Here is a 16,715-nt window from a genome sequence, read left to right on the forward strand (position 1 = left end):
TGTAAAAAGCTAGGGCTGGTAACTGTTTTACATTTAGTAAGAATATGAACCATAGCTTCAACATAGAACAGTAACAAAAGATAAAATAAAACTAAACCAAAACAAACAAAAGGTATTTATTTTAGCTCCAAGTTTGTCTGCTGGTAAACCTTTTCTTTTTTCTCTTTCACTTTTCAATTGGTCAGATTTTGGCATTAAAAAAATGCTTTATCTGTTTTAATTTTTTTTGAGGATTTATCTGTCTTGTGGTTTTATAGAACCAGTTTAAAAATAATTAGTACAACAAAAGGCAATGAATAATATGCAACACTTTCAAATTAATCTGAACTATACATCATTAAAACATCCTGTAACTATGTAACACTTCTCTAATTAAATTATTTCAGTGGTTCCCAATGCCATAGGAAAGAAACATCAACATTTTTAGGGGAGCAGTCAAGGCCTTTTGAAATCTAGCCTTGATTAATCTCCCAAGGTTTTCTTTCATTATTCCTTTTGGTCTTCTGTTCTCTAGTGCAAATGATTAGCTGTTTGCTATCCTAGCACAAAGTAGATGCTCAAATGCCAGCGAAATGTTAGAAATTTGCTTTAACCCTTATAAAACTGGAGGCATCATTTAAAAAGGTGTTTCTCAAACTTAATTGTACATCTTAATCACAAAATGAAGGGCTTGCTAAGGTCTGTTATGCCTCAGATTGCTGAGCCCCATCAATAAAACTTGTGAATTAGTTTGTCTTTGTTGGGGCCCAGGGATTTGCATTTCCAACACATTTTCTGGGTTAAGATGATGGCATTGGCTTAGGACCACCTTCTTCTTCTTTTTTTTTGACTTTTTGAGACAAGGTCTCACTGTGCAGTTCAGACTGGCCTTGAGCTCACTTTGTAGCCCAGGCTGGTCTTGAACTTGCAATGATCCTCCTGCCTCTGCCTCCCGAGTGCTGGGATTATAGGTGTGTGCCACCACACCCAACTAACCTTCTGAAGTTTGTTAACCTCAATTAAACTTGAAAGCTAGAAGTGCAAGTTCAGTGTGAATCGACTGCCTTTGTGTAATACAGGAGCAATCCTTTATGTTTGTTTGCTTTTTTCCAGTATCGGGAATTGAACTCATGACCTCCCGCTTGCCAGATAGGCGCCGTGCCGCTGAGCTAAACCCCAGCCCCCGGAGCAATCCTTTAAATATCAAATCACACTGCCCCACTCCTCTGCTCGAACCCCTCCCACTGGCACACCATTTTACTCCAAGTGAAAGCTGAAGTGTTCACAGTGGCCTACGGGGACATACCAGTCACCCCTACTCCAGCTCCGTTCTCTAATCCTACTTCCTGTTGCTCCCAACTCCCATACTGATGCAGCCACGCTGACCTCCACATTTTCCCCTTTGACTCCTTTATCACCTTCCTGTTTTAGGGGGTTGCTTTAGGTATTGCCTACAACGCTCTCCCCCCAGTTACAGACTTGGCTGACTTCCTCACTGATTTGCTCTAATGTCACCTCCGAAGGGCTGCGGCTCACCCCGTCATCCTATTCTTTTTGTTTGTTTGTTTGTTTGTTTGTTTGTTTTCCGGTACCTGGAACCGAACTCACGACCTTGCCCTTGCCAGGCAGGCGCTTTGCCGCTGAGCTAAATCCCCAGCCCCTCCGTCATCCTATTCGGTACTGCACCTTGCCACTCCTTCCTGCCTCAGACACTGGGACCTTCGATCCTTCTTTCCTTGTTTTATCTGTTCTACTTTGGCGACATCAGCATTTATCACCTCTCACACACTGAATCCTTATTAAATTTATCGCCTGTCTCCGCTGCTAGAATATACACTCCTTAAACGCAAGGATCTTTGTTTTGTTCCCTGATGCAGTCTAAGTCTGGGCACATCCTAGGCACTCAATATAAAGTCACTGAACGAATGAATGAAAGAATGACCAAAAAGAGTGAATATATTAGGTATATTGTACAGCATACTGTTTCAAGCAAATGCTACATAAAGGAATCTTCTTGAAGTGGTACCTGTTGTCCTACAAGATTGTTAACTTAGCTAGGTCATTCAATGACAAGTTCTTCCCCTTTCCTCTTTTATCAGCATGGTGATTCATGCCTTCTGAGTTTTAGATATTTGTGCTAGGGGTCAGAGGCTATGGGATGCGCAAAGAGGTATCCCTATCTGTTAGAACACATCCTGTACAGAATGGTGCTAGGACTGGATCTGTTTCAGTTCCAAGCTATTTTTATAAGTGGTCCCTTTAGTCACCCTATGCAGATAAAGATCCTTTATTTTAGCCCATAAGGCGCCGTGGTTTTTAAAGAAGCCATTGTTTTTGACATATGGCATTGTTAATCAATAAATAGTAGAAATACTATAATATCCCAGCTTTTAGCTTATAGGACAAGTATTACTATAATACTAGTTTTTATTTCTTGAAGGCTTACTATATGAAAGGCAATATGCTAAAATTTGATCTTAATGGATGGATACCTTAGTTCTCAGAACATCACAGGGAGAAATTTTACGTATAGAGAATTCAGAGTCCAAAGAGAGGGCTTCACTAAGTGGCACAGGGTTCCACAGTCGCTGAGTAGCAGCAAGGGCATCTACTCTGCATGTGTATGAAACCTGTTAAAACGAAAGTCTGGGGAGTTGGAGTAAAATAGAATTCTTGAAGAAATATTCTGATGCAAATCCAGAGCCCAGTGTTGAAAGTGAGCCATGTCATAATCTCCTTTCTAGTATTTAAGAGACCAAGTTTGGTAACAAGTGATCCCATCCCAAGGCCATGTAGAGATCTCATATCTTCTCCCTGAAGTTAAAAATGTGTGTTTTAAAGAACAATTTGGTTTCTTCTTTTAAAAAAAAAAAATCTCAAGGTTTTACATGCTCATTTCCCATTGTATCGCTCCCTTCCTGTCACCATTTTTTGAGCTGGAACAAGGAGTCCTTGGTGGGGAAAGGAAGGGCACGGTCATCAATCTCCATGGGCAGTACTGAGCGGGGCCTGTTGTCTAACGGTTTCCGAGCTGAAGGATGAGGACATAGTAAGGTAGTCAAGACGCGCTGGTCATCACATTTAGCTTGCGCTTTGCATGGGCTTTCTCACTCACGTGTTGCAAGGAATGTCACATGAATCAGGCAGAGCTTTTACAATTCTAATCTTTTTTTTCAAAACTATGCCTATATATATATGTATATATGTATTTTCTTTCTTTCTTTCTTTCTTTCTTTCTTTCTTTCTTTCTTTCTTTCTTTTCTTTCTTCCTTTCTTTCTTTCTTTTCTCTCTCTCTCTTATTTTCTTTGATACTGGGATTGAACAAAAGGCCTTCATACTGAGCTATATCCCCAGCCCGTGTTTTATGTTGTTCTGAGACAGGGTCTTGCCAAGTGGCTAAGTTGCCCAGACTGGGCTTGAACTTGTGACCCTCCTGATTTAGCCTCCCAAAGCTTACCCACCTATTTAATCATAAGATTACCTTTAAGATCTCTCCCTGTTCACCATTCCGTTTTCTTTGATTAGTCATCTTGTATCCCAATAAGTCACTACAGGAAGTGACTTCACAGGGAGTGGAAAGAAGATAACCTGTAAGAACACTGTACTGCTTTCATCTAACAAGTTGAAAAGTTTTGCTCCTATCAGTGAAGTTCACTGATGTCCATGAATGCACTGTTTGAGAATTTCTTGTCCTCTTGCCCTTGGACCAGCACAATGAAGGCTGGAAAGACTGTTGTCTCGTGCACAAAGCATCCTTTTTTTTCTCCCCTGGGTGCCATGCAACTCACCTTTGCACGCGTCTGGGGCAGAGAAGGGTCTGCGGAGGTCACGGTAGAAGCCTGGCTTGCAGCGCTGGCAGTGCTGACCCTCTGTGTTGTGCTGGCAGTTGTTGCAGACCCCGCCGCTGCGATTCCCCGACGCCGCCCACACGTTAATGTCGAAGTGACAGGTGTCTGCATGCCCATTGCACTTGCAGGCTGGAAGAGAGGTGCACAGGAGGAACACACATAGTTAAAAGTAAGTGCCTGCATCCTAGCACTTGGGAGGCTAGGGCAGGAGGATCGCCGCAAGTTTGAGGCCAACCTGGGCTACGCAGTTCCAGGATACCCTGAACTACATAGTGAGACCCTGTCTTAAAAAAAAAAAATACATATATACATGGCAACAAGTTCTCTAGTAGCCTACTAGTTAAAATAGGGTACGCTGATCAATTATTTTATTTATAGTTTTTCTAATAGTGTATGAGTCAGAAATAAAAACACAAAAAGGTGCCCTCTGAGGGTTCTAGGTTTTCCACGCCATTTCCCCTATTTTCCTCTTATCTTCAGTAGGTTAGTACACTTTTAAAAGCTTATCTGTCCTTCTCTTTTTTCATTAGAGATTGTGAATTTAAAAAAGGATAGGCGTGAAAGTCAACAAAGCGTAGATTTGTCTAGTTAGGCAGAGATAGTATGCTAAGCATCTCAACTGGGGGTGGCATGTGTTAGGGGAAGACATTTGAGTGTCCCTCGGTTTATTTTCTCCCCTCATTTCTGTTCCTGCTGCTTCCCGAGGGGCATCTCCTTGAGGCTCCTGTCCTTGTTAAGAAAAGTCACAGTTGCCAGGCAGTATTTGAAAATGACACTTCCTATTGTGGATATGAGCCTGAATGCATGCTCACGTGTGAGCTTGGAGGGAAACTTCCGGTGGGCAGGGCATAGTGACTTGGCCCGAAGATCGATTACTCTTTCTGAAATACTGTGCTCAGCTGCTGTCTTTTTCGAGGCTGCAAGGTAGTCTGCTCTACAAGCCTCAATATTCTCAGGGAAGAGGCCAGCTGTGTGTCTTAGGTAAGAATTTCTCAATGGCATTTCTATGATCGTCAGCCGGTAGCGTCACGGGACGCACCTCTGGGCTCTAGGCGCGCTTATATAGGTGGTGGGTTTCGGTGGAAAGGGCCAGAACGGCACTCAAGGAATTTAGGAGAAAGTCTTTAATTCTTTTGATGAGTGATTTAAATAAGAACCCAGACACTTTTGTCCAAGTCAACTAACTGTATTTGCAAATATTTGTGCTATTGTTTTTCAGTGTTTCCTTGATGTGTTGTGATATTTTGACCTGATTCATATCTCTAAAAAGCGTATTATAAGATAATTAAGATTTATGCTTAGAGGAAATCCTTTACATTTCCTAGAAACAAAATAAATCAGCAGTGATTCCTTATGTACTGAAAATGATTTCTCACGACATTACTCACCATACTTGGCTTTAAATCTTTGGAAAACAGAGTTTTTTGAGTATAAACATTTTAACAGGCAGGCACAATTCTCTGAACACAAATTACAAAGATCAAATTGGTTCATGTTCCCATATCTTCCTTCTCCTCCCTCATCTTCCATCTCACACCCCAACAATCTCACTCTTGACTTGCTGGTTTAATTTCAAATCTGATCTGCATTTCAAGTATCCTAAATGAGAAGCAAGCATCATGATATAATGGAAACAAGTATCTAATGTGGAGTCAGAAGCCCTGGGATCAAGTCCTGAGTCTTTCATTTACTAACTTTGGCAAGACACTTAATCTTACTGAGCCTCAGTTTCCTGATCTCTAAAATGGGATTAACACCACCTGCTTGGCTGGGTTGTTCTGAGAACTGAACTCAAAATAGCTGTTTTCATGATTATAGCTCCCTAACTGTACACCGTAATCCTCCACTGCCCTTGTATCTCCTCATGCTTGCATTATGTCAGATTCCCAAGTTGGGTGCTTAGAGCCTGCAAAGTGTCCAAGGGAACAGGCCGCCCGTTCTCGGCAACTTAGTGCTGTTGGAACCTTGCTGACAGCAGCTATTCCCAGTGGTGGAAGAAACACTGGGCTGTGTGTGCAGTTTCACGTCTTTGTCACCTACCACTTTATTTGGGTTTCTGCAGTGAAAAAAGAAGGAGCCCACGGATAGGTTTACTCTAGGAAGAAGGTTTTGGAGCGTGTGGCCTTGTTACTCACTTCTGCACTCCTTAGGAGTTCCCGTCCTGCCATCAGCTGCCTCCCAGGGCCGGTCATTGTACAGTGGTGCACAGCGCTGGCAGTGGCTGCCCGCCGTGTTGTGCTTACACATACACTTCCCATGGACCTGCAGACAACGGTAAGAGGAGCCGTGAGCACACACGACGCAAGGGAGCTCTTCCTCCTCACGGTGCGCTGCACAGCTGGCTTAGCCACAGACGTTCGTTCCCTTTACTGAAGACGTTAGCTAGCAGGAATAGAGATCCCTTGTGATTAATTCCAGGGGCGAAGTAATATTTTTCTTGGCTATAAGGACGTATGCCCCTAATGAGTCTTTCTCAGGTACGGGCTAAGCACTTAAGTGAAATTTTAATGCTGTTAAATTTCTTATTCCTCAAACAAAAACAGTACTTTCCACTATAGGGAACTTAGAAATCTGTAATATCGAAAAGCAGTATCTGGTCTCTGCACTTAGAGTATACATCTCTAGGACTTTAAAAATGCAAATATAATTAAGACTTTTTCTCAGAAAATATATGGAGACTCTCTTTCCATTTCATTAAATATTCTTGTATAACACTCATTTAAGGCGCTCTTGTATGATGGACTATTCATTTCAGCAATCACTTGTTTTATGGTTAGGTAGGCTTGTAACTTTGTTTATATATTATATTCAATGGCATTTTATTTCTTTTTTATGTGTTCTCTAGAGGTAAAATTGAAGGACCAAAATACATATATTGTTAAGGCTTTGAATGCACTTTGTCATAGTAACTGGGCTTTTTCTTTTGCCTTCATAACTGAGTACCCGAGGGTTTATTTCACAGAGAGAAATATATTAGTGGAATTATCAGGGATCTGAGTATTAAGTTTTTTGTATTGTTTCACTGATAATTTATAAACGCTAACAGTTTGAATCACGTGATCTAGTAACTATGAATTCCCATGGATTGCAGTACCACGAGGCATCTACTGACATTGATATCATGACAATAAATATGAAAGCTTTGCAAAGCAGCTCACAGTGGGATTCATAATTATGCAGCCATGAGGTGTTTTTTTTTTTTTTTTTGGCAATGTTAAAGGTAACTCAGCCTAAAGGTATCAAATTATATCAATCAGTCAATGTATATTTAATAAGCATCTGTGAGGGACAGTCATGGTGCTAGATCATGTTTGCTATACAGAGCAGTATCTGTCTTTAAGAAGGATGTAGTAGTTAGAGAAAAGAGATTTTTTTTGGTGTCAGGACCTTGTGCTTGCCAGGCAGGCACTGTGCCACTGCACTATATCCCTGGTCCGAGAAAAGAGATTTATGTAGGAAAAGGTAACAGACAATGAATAAATGCCTAAAAAACAAAATGATGCTGGCATTCACAAGAGGCAGAGGTCACTGTGGTGGTCGGATGCGGGGAGCGGGAGGGTGGGGAGGTGAGCCGGCCCTTGACTGGTAAGCAGCACTTGTGGAAGCGAGGAAGCATTCCAGAGAGGGGAAGCCAAGGGAACCAAGGCAGAAGGAAACGCTGTGAGCAAAGTTTATTTCAATGTATCTAAAATATTTTGCACAAAAAGGGAGCTGCTAAAAATGACATGGACTTAGAGCGGCCAAATCAAAACGAATCCCTGGAGTAAAGTTCTGGAAACCTGGAAAGAGCCACAAAAATACCCTGATAAATTACCGCTTGCCCCAAGACGACACTTGAGGGAGTTGTCATGGCAACCAGGATCCCACTGCTTTGAATACTTTCCAAACATATGCATCTCTTGTTCCAGGGGAAGGGGCACTCTGGAAATGGCACATGCATTATTCAAGTGAGTTTTGTGACTGCTGTGGGTGTTATATTCACATAATTTTCAAATGAAGAAATTATACACAGGGCTTAGCCAGGCTGTTTAGTGAATGGGCCACATGATGCCTAAGAGTTATAAACTGGAAAAGGTTATAAGTAACGTTTTGGTGGCCATCTTGCTAAGTTTCATTTCAGTGTATTATTATATAATGTTCTTACACAACAAAAACAAGAGCAATCTTTTTTAATTTTCAGGGGTCAGGGGGATATGAATTTTTTCTTAAAAAGGGATGGGACTGGATCATTAGAGTGGATTGATGTTGCAAAAATCTTTGTTAAACTTCTTTACAGAAATTCCACTAATACTATAGGCTCAATTTATTAGTTTCATGGAGTGCCCAAGAATGTGTTGAGTTATAATAATCTCTCTTCTTGGGTTCCTCTTTATGACTGTCTCTGATATGAACTAGTTATCTATAGAAGTTCCAAGGAGTTAAGAAGGTGCACTGCACACCTCCTTTCATACATGTAGGCAGGGTCTGAAATCTACACTTAAACCCCGAGAGGTATAGAAATTCATGTTCCTCTGCTTTACAAGAGTGATGTGTTTTCATCCTAGCTCCTAGATATTTGATTTTTCCAGTGTATCTTTGTATATAAACTGTACCAAGTAGAAACACTTCGGCCCTACTACTTTTATTAAACCTTTTTCTTTTCAGCATTTTCTCTCATAAAAATAAAACAGAAACCCATACCAAATACCTCCATGGTAAACATCTTTAAAACACTCCGTAACAACTGACGATTCACCACTTTACTTGTGGTACTAGGGGCTGATTTCAAACACAATGAAGGCTTTGGAAAAAATGTAGGAAAAATGTCTCAAGGCTGAAGAGTTTAGTAAAATAAAGGCATACCTAGCTGACAGAAGTAGCAGGATGGAGAGTAGAAAGAATAGCAATTTTGTAATTGTGTCAACCCCACATGTCAAAAACAAAAAAGCAGAATGTACATACAAAATATGTACAAGTAATCTGGTAGAGTGAGGGTCAGAGTTTCTAGAATACTAACCCTCCTCCATCACTTTTGTTCAAGGGATCTATGGCCGGCCATCCAAGGAAGGCATCAGGGAAAATGTTAAGGAGTAAAAGTGAATGTGATAGAGAACAAGGTCATTAAGTGCTCACCATATAAACTAGGTGCAGCCCCTGAGGCTGAGTCTTGAAGTGTATACAAGACTACCTTCACAGAGTAAAGACAAAGAGATAAGAACCCCAAAGGAATGTTCAAGGAACACTAGCGAGGAAGGTTCAGTCCAGGTCATGAACATATTAAAGTGGCTGAAATTTACCCTCTAGGTAATGCCAATTCACTGAGACTTCTGAGTATGGAAGTGGTGGAAAGGTATACTAAATACATTTTCTATTCTTCACTTTAGAGAAAAATCCTTTCTGCTTCCCTCCTTTGCTTATTATAGTTTTTCTTCTTCCCCTTTCTTTGTTTCTCTTTCACATCCCACTCTTCTCCTCACCTTATGCCTTCCAATAGCCAGTACCCCCACATGGGTTTTCTGATAACATTCAGAATTTTAAAAGGTTGTAATTATTATTTACTGCTTTTTTGTATCCTTTCTTCTTTTTGGCAAACAATTATTGATGTTGGGAAGCATGACTAGTTTTATTTAGAGGAACTGAACCATCATCACAGGTTCGATTGATCAGGTTTATTGCAAGGCTGACCTATAATTTCACCTAACTCATAGATTTATTCCGTCTCACAAGCCCCAGGTCTTGGGAGGTCACAGACATGTAGGGCAACCTCTGCAAATATTCACATGTGCCACAAGATCATGTTGGACAGGTCAGGTCCTTCTGGAATACGGACTTCAGAGCCTTCCTTGCTTCCCACATGCGAAGGATTGGGGTGAACCCCCCAGGGTCTGAAAGAGGCTAGCCCAGCAAATTTTTCTGTGCACAGAAAAACTCAGGGAGTCGTCATTTTGAGAATCACCTAAAATAGCTATAAATCATTACCTAAGCAGTTTGAAACAAGAAATCCTTCCTCAGCGATACAACTGCTGCTGTTCAAGCTTGAAAGATCACCCACTATTCTACGCTCGTGAAAAATGTGCAAGTAAAACTAGGTCTTCACTGAAAAAAAACAAAAAAAGGAAACTTGAGTAATAAGTTAATCATAGCTCTTGTTTGGTACACAGTCAGGAACTAGGTGAAGAGCAGGAGAACGGGATTATGCTCACTTTTATCACAAATATTATACATTAAAGCCAAACAGATATGAAAGAGTATATGATTTTTTTCATATTTGAAGCTATAGACATAAGAATTTAAGTGGGGGACAAAATGAGGAAATCATCTTTCAGATTCATTGTTGGAAGGTATATAGCTCTTGCCTCGAAAGGTTTTTTTAAAATTTTTTATCTTTCTGTTAAAGATAAAAGAAACAAAACGTATGTTTTTAAAAAAATTTTTTAAAAAATTGTTATATTGTATAGTTGGAATTGACCCCAGCAGGAGGTTGTAGAATCTGGTCACTGGCTATGTCAGGCGTATGGGATAGGCAAGCAGTTATCAAAATGTTGTAAGATATTTAAATAGGAGATGGAAGATGGCATTAGATAACACTTAGGGTCCTTTCAGTCTTATGGTTCTACGATTTAAAGGCCTGCTTCTCTGTATGACAGATAGTGGCAGATGGTAGGCAGTTATCCATAACCCAGAGCAAGACCCAAATAGCCAAAAAAAAAGAAAAAACAAAAAACAATATTTCTTCTTTCTTACCCAGTGTGTCACAAGTGAAAAGGCAAATAAATATTAAGTCTCTGTAGATGGACTTTTGTCTATCCAATAGGCTATGGTTAAACTAAAATAAATTCTACTTCTTACTTCTCTTTCTGCTTTTTATCTTCTCTACTTTTTTCCCATCGCTTGTGGCTAGCATAATCTTAGGCTAAATATTATTCTCGTCCCTCCTTCGAACAAAGATGTACTTTGTCATCTGGCAGGGATGCTCCCCACCGGCGTTCACGATAATGGAATTCCAAAGCAAGTCATCAAGAGGGTTAATGTTTTGGAGGACTCATATTAACTCAATTCTTTTAGGAATGTCTGATAACATTTGCTTCACAGTTCCTTCCTGAGAGCGAAGGGAATACTATTCGACACTCTTGTGGTTCAGGTCCTATTAAAAATGATAACAAAAGTTTGTGAAAGAATTAATTTATTTTACAGCTTAGTATTCAGAAATTCTTGAATTTCGTACATTAGTAATTTCCTTGTGCTCTTGTGCCACTGTTGTTTGTATAGATGTGATTTTATTTTTATTACCCTGCACATTGGAATTCTGATGGAAAGTGAATGTTCTCTCATACCGTCCCTGAAACTTGAAAAATGTTTGTGAAGAGAAGATACAAGCAGTGCTTCATCTATGAGCCGGAGAAAAATGCCCACTCAAAGGCAGCTGCAGCAATTCATAGCTCTCTATTTAGCTACGACAAACGATTTAGAAAGTGGAACAATAGCGTGCTGCAATTTAAGACCAAATGTAAAGGCAAAAACCGATTCATTTCTAAAGAGATAGTATGTCCCTTTTAGAGAAAAGGATTAACTTTTAAAAGAATGAACTTCTTATGCATGAAATGAGATAAATTCTAATAACAGCCTAGCCTGTTAGAACCTGCTCTTCTTATGCAGGACAAAAACATGCACAACAATACTACAGCAGACTTCTGAATAGAAAGCATTGTGAGGAAAACATGCCTTTTCATTAACGAGGAAAATATGCCTTTTTCCCATTAAAGGTTGCGTGTTTTAATTTAACAGAAGCAGTAGGAGTTCTGTGGGGAAGACGAAGCATAATAATTGAGTTTGATGAATAAGGGGGCTTGCCGCACACTCAGAATGGGGCAGAATGGCTGAAGGCTGAATGTTCCAAATCTTTGCCCAATAATATAGGTAGCAAGAATGTAAGCACAACTGAAAAACTCTGTGGTTTATTCTTTAGTCTCTATCTGAATGCTAGAGAAAACAGCTCTTATCAGCAAGGATGGACAATAAAATAAAGATAAGAATAGGGTAAGGGCAAATACGATTGCATAATGAAAACTGGCCAGTGTGAAAGCTGCTCCACCCAGCCAGTTGGGAGTCTGAAATTCTTCCTGTGGAGATTCATTCCTTTAGTTCTTAGGGTGTCGCAGGTTCAGGAGCTGCCTACAAAAATGCACTTACCCTCCTGAGGGAGCACAGCCCTAAGTTATTAGCAAAACTCCAGGTCAGCAGGCAGCAGGCAGCAGGCAGTGTAACCATCTGTTCTCAAGCCTACACCTGGACTCAGCGTGCTTCGAGGAGAAAGGGGTTATTGGTGGAGGAGAAGGGAGTGTTTTAAGGGGAGAGGGAAGACCCAGAGACAAATTGTGTCTACTTAACTAATTTGCCAAGCCCCTGCTCTGACAGACAGAGCTAGAAAAAAGCACGCATGGAACCAGCGCAAATTTCATAAGAAAGCGTGAAGCCTTTATGCTCTGTATGAGGATCAAATACTTGCCTGCCTCCTCCCCTGCCTGCCTCCTCCCCTGCCTGCCTCCCTCCCCTAGATTGTAAGCCCTGGCAGGGGAAAAGCTAGATTTAATTTCTTTTCACCCCCCAAACTGGTATATAATGGGTTTTCAATAAATACAGGCTGTTTTTTTTTTTTTTTTTTCATTCAGCTGATATAGATTTAATGGGGCATTGAGAATTTAAGTTACTGAGCGTGGTCTCCTTTTAAAAACTGTCAAGAAATCAGAACGCTAATTATGCTTTTCAAATGGGAATGAGATCCTTCCAATTTTTTGTCACCTTCAGCTTTACCCAGGTGCTTCCTGTAAAAGATCTATGTGCATCCCTGTAAGCCCCAAATCATGGGTCTGTCCTGGGAATAGGATAAGTAATAACAATAGTCACAGTAGCTAATCTTGCACAGCATTTATGATATACCACTTACCATGCACAGTTCTGGGCAGGATATAAATATTAGCTCATTTGATTTACACAAAAACTCATGAAGGTAGGTATAATTATTATTGCTCATTTTCACAAATGAGAAGTGATTTGCCCAAAGTAAGGAGTGGAGCTACTTGAACTCTAGCAGTTTGATTTCAGGGTCCTCAAGTTAACCACTCAGCTACTATGTTTTATAAGCCCAAGGAGAGTAGATTTTGAGGGATCCGCTTTGACCAAGTCTCTTCAGGGCAATACTTAAATGAAACTAGTGTACCCCAAACCAATTTGCCCTTGAAGAACTCTTCAGGACAAAGCCTGGTTGTCAGTTTTGAAGATGAATATAGGAAGATTACCCCAAATTTCCCACAACTTGCATGAATAAGGTCATTTCACAAAAGGTACAGAATGCTTTTAGATAATCATTGGATTGGTGCTAAACATTTCTAGCTGTGCACTGAAAATTCTAATGCTCCCTAGACCACTGGACACATGAACAAGTCCTTGCGGGAAATGTCACCGAATAAATTTACAAACAGAGACGACAACAGGAAGGTTAATGGGGTCTAACTGAAGGTTTGCTCATTGTGGACAAAGCCTCCTTTATGTTACTTACTGTCGCTGTGGGATAGGACTTGGGAGAGACTGTAAAGTCATGTAGGCGATGAGGTTCATAATGAGTCTTCCCTTAGGTTATGGAGAATACTAAATGAAACTGACATGGTCAGACATAGTTGGGAGGCCTCCTTAGGAACAAAGGACGGACTCCTGGGCCCTTGACTTGTGACTCATCACAAGCACGATCTGTGTTTTCTCTTAAGGCAGTCAGGAACTTGAAGTTGTTTTTGTTAAAAGCTGCGACTCTTCACTTGGGCCTACAAAGGCCAAGCAGGTGAGTAAAAGTAGAACAAAACTTGATCTTCATTTAGCGAAAGGCTGGGTGAAATCCTTCTCAGTTTTGCATACAGATGTGTTCGCCATTGGGGGAATGTCTGTCTATTATCCCTGAATCTACCCAGCCTGTCTCGTTGTCTCTCGAGACTAAAATACTTACGCCCAGAAGTCTCCAGCCCCTAAACCTATGGTCACCCTGGATTCCAGCAGAGCCTCGCGTGACCGAGATTGTGATTCCCACAAGGACTCCTCTCGTGGGAACCAAACTGCCCCTCGAGTCACAAGGGCTCAGTCTGAACCGTGAAACCAGGACTGAGGTAATAATCACGTGGACCCTGGCCCACCTGAGCTGACCCTTGAAAGCCAGCCCCCTGCGTTTGTTCCCTCCCGATGCAGTAGCTGGAGTCTTTCTCCGTCTTCTTTCTCCCAATTACAGTTTTCTCTGTAAATTTGTGCTTTAGTTTTAATTTCCATTTCTACTAAAGCACGTGCGCATTCTAGCCAGAGACATCATTGCTATGCAAGCCGCATGATTCTGGTAAATTTTTAGATTAAGAATGACCGGCTTATTTCCACTTTTTTTCATGTAGAAAATTTTGAATGCCTAGAGCTTTTATTTATTTATTTAAGTGAAAGTTTATCTGTGTCTTTGTGCATGTTCTTTACTGTAAGAAATCAGGAGTTGAAGGGGCAGTTGGAAGTGCGTACGCACACGTGTGTGCACGTGCACACACACACTCACGCATGCACTTTCCGAACTCTCCCACATCTGTGCATTTCAAAATGTGGGCATTGATTTCAAGATTGCTTAAAGTTGTGATTCAGCCCAGCTTTGTTTTATAGGACAACATCTAGAACCAAGAACTAAATCAAGTTTTATGGTTTATCTTTCAACATACAAAATGACCACTTTGGTAAAATTTGAATGATTAGCTAAAACAAAGCAAAACAAAAGATAAAGCAAAATAGCTCTGTGAACCCAACCTAGCCTTCTTTAGAAAGGAAGGCAAAAACTGCTCTACAGAAGAAACAAGCGTAACACCAGGCTTGCAAACAAGTTACCCAGTATTTTGAATGTAATTTTTTTTCAGTACTGAGGATCAAACATGGGGCTTTGTGTATACCAAGCAAGTAATCTATCACTGAACTATATCGCCAACCCTTAAGATATTGTTAATAAAGTTCATTTCTAAAATCAACTGAAAAAAATTTTTTTTTTGGTCTTTTTGAGACAGGATCTCCCTATGCTATTCAGGCTGGCCTTGAGCTCACTTTGTAGCCCAGGTTGGTCTCGAACTTGCAGTGATCCTCCTGCCTTAGCCTCCCGAGTGCTGGGATTACAGGCGTGCACCACCATGCCCAGCTTGAAAATTTTTTTAACAAACCAAATTAAAGAAAGTCTTAAAGTATTCCCATTGTTTTACAATGGACTTTGGTCTCAGTAGCTTTTTTTTTGTTTTTTTGTAAGTGAACAGTGAAGTTTAAACATTGGATTCTTTAGTGATTTTTAAGTAGGATCTTTTCTTACCTAGAGAAATTATTTCCGAGAATGAGGAAAATCTCCCTTTCTTTGTGGAGTCTAAGGATAGGAACTACTTTTATTTATAATGATGGACGTAGGAGGTTTAAATATAGCATTTGTTTAGGAAATCTTTTCCCAGAGTGACCTTTCTTTGCTTATTTCCCCAACAAATCACATTCCTACCACTGGAAAAAATTGTGAAAACCTCGGAAGTTCCCCTTCACCACTACAAAAGATGACCAAAAATCCCATCTAGTACATCCTCTTGGGCTATCTCTGCCTTTAATTATCATTGAGCTATTTTACAATTCTGTACCGTATAGAAAACACATAATAATACAAAGAATTCTTGCCTATCACAAAAATCAGTTGTCTAATAGAGACAGTAAATCATTTCCCCTAATTTTGACCTGTTTCACATCTACATATACACCTCAGCATTCATTTGCCTACCTAAGGGTGGTTCTTTGAATTTTCCTTTAAACTGGATGCAGTGTCTTACTGGCCCCTTGTTAATGAGTGCAATACATCTTTGATACATTTTTATTTTATATCTGAGTGAGAGGTATGTCTTTTCCCTTTAAAAATTTATCCTTTCACATTGCCATAATTACTCTCCACATACAAAACCAAGATTACTTGCTTAAAGATTTATTTCTAAAAACAGAATTTCAACATATTTACTATGGATAAGTAGGTTTTGAATGTCTTATATTTTCACAAGATTAATCTGTTAGGTTCCTCTTTTCAGTATCTTCAGTACTTTATCCTCCTTCTGGGGGCTGAAATAAATATTTCTGTCCCAAAGATGCAAATAGCACTGAACTAAAAACTGTCATGCTCAGAAAGCTTGTGAAGATGACATTTAAATAAGATCATACTATTACCAACTTAGAAGTTTTTTGCTGTCATTACTGAATTGCCTAGGACTGTCTTTTATTTTCTTCTTTGTTTCTAATGGGTTTTAAAAATTATTTCTGACTCCTGGGCTTTAAAAAATGATTTCTGTCCAACAGATAATTTCTTTGACTGAGTCCCACAAGTGAAGTGAGCTAATGTGCCTGAATAGCCTGATTTCAGGGTTGTATTCCTACAACATCAATAAAGTAGAGCATTGTGATTTTTAAGACACCTACTTCCGTGTGTGTAAGACTTTATTGCTTAAGAATATCAATGGGCTCTTTTTCTCCCCTATGACAGTCACAGTCTCCTCAACTGCAAATACAGAGCAAGAGAAGATAGACACACGTCGCTAGATTTTTACCGATGTGCTTGTCTACAGGCAAATTTTGCATTTCCTCTCTTAGCATGTAGGAAATTACCTCAGTAGACAGCTTAATAATGTGAAATTTCTTTCAAGCCAAATTGCTGCCTGGTCACTACATTCAGTTCCTGGGGCAATGCTGCGAGACCATTCAACCTACTCCATCTCTGCTCTTCGCTTGACCCAAGTCCGATTTTCAAAATTTTACGTTGCACTTCAGTTTTTTTTTTTTTGGTTTTTTTTTGTTTTTTGGTTTTTCTCTGGTACCAGGAACCGAACTCACGACCT

The 16,715-nt window shown here is 40.1% G+C and overlaps 1 protein-coding gene across 1 annotated transcript in view; it reads right to left on the minus strand.

Annotated features, from left to right (window-relative positions):
- Positions 1-16,715, minus strand: part of Ntn4 (netrin 4) — a gene marked incomplete at its 5' end in the record, with an annotated part of 102,204 nt that overhangs the window by 38,416 nt on the left and 47,073 nt on the right. Inside the window, 2 exon segments of the mRNA XM_013518478.1 lie at positions 3,769-3,957; positions 5,964-6,090. Of these exon segments, the coding sequence (XP_013373932.1) occupies positions 3,769-3,957; positions 5,964-6,090 (316 nt within the window).

This window comes from Chinchilla lanigera, unplaced genomic scaffold, assembly GCF_000276665.1.
Source record: "Chinchilla lanigera isolate Chin_1 unplaced genomic scaffold, ChiLan1.0 scaffold00004, whole genome shotgun sequence".
Classification (NCBI taxonomy): Eukaryota; Metazoa; Chordata; class Mammalia; order Rodentia; family Chinchillidae; genus Chinchilla; species Chinchilla lanigera.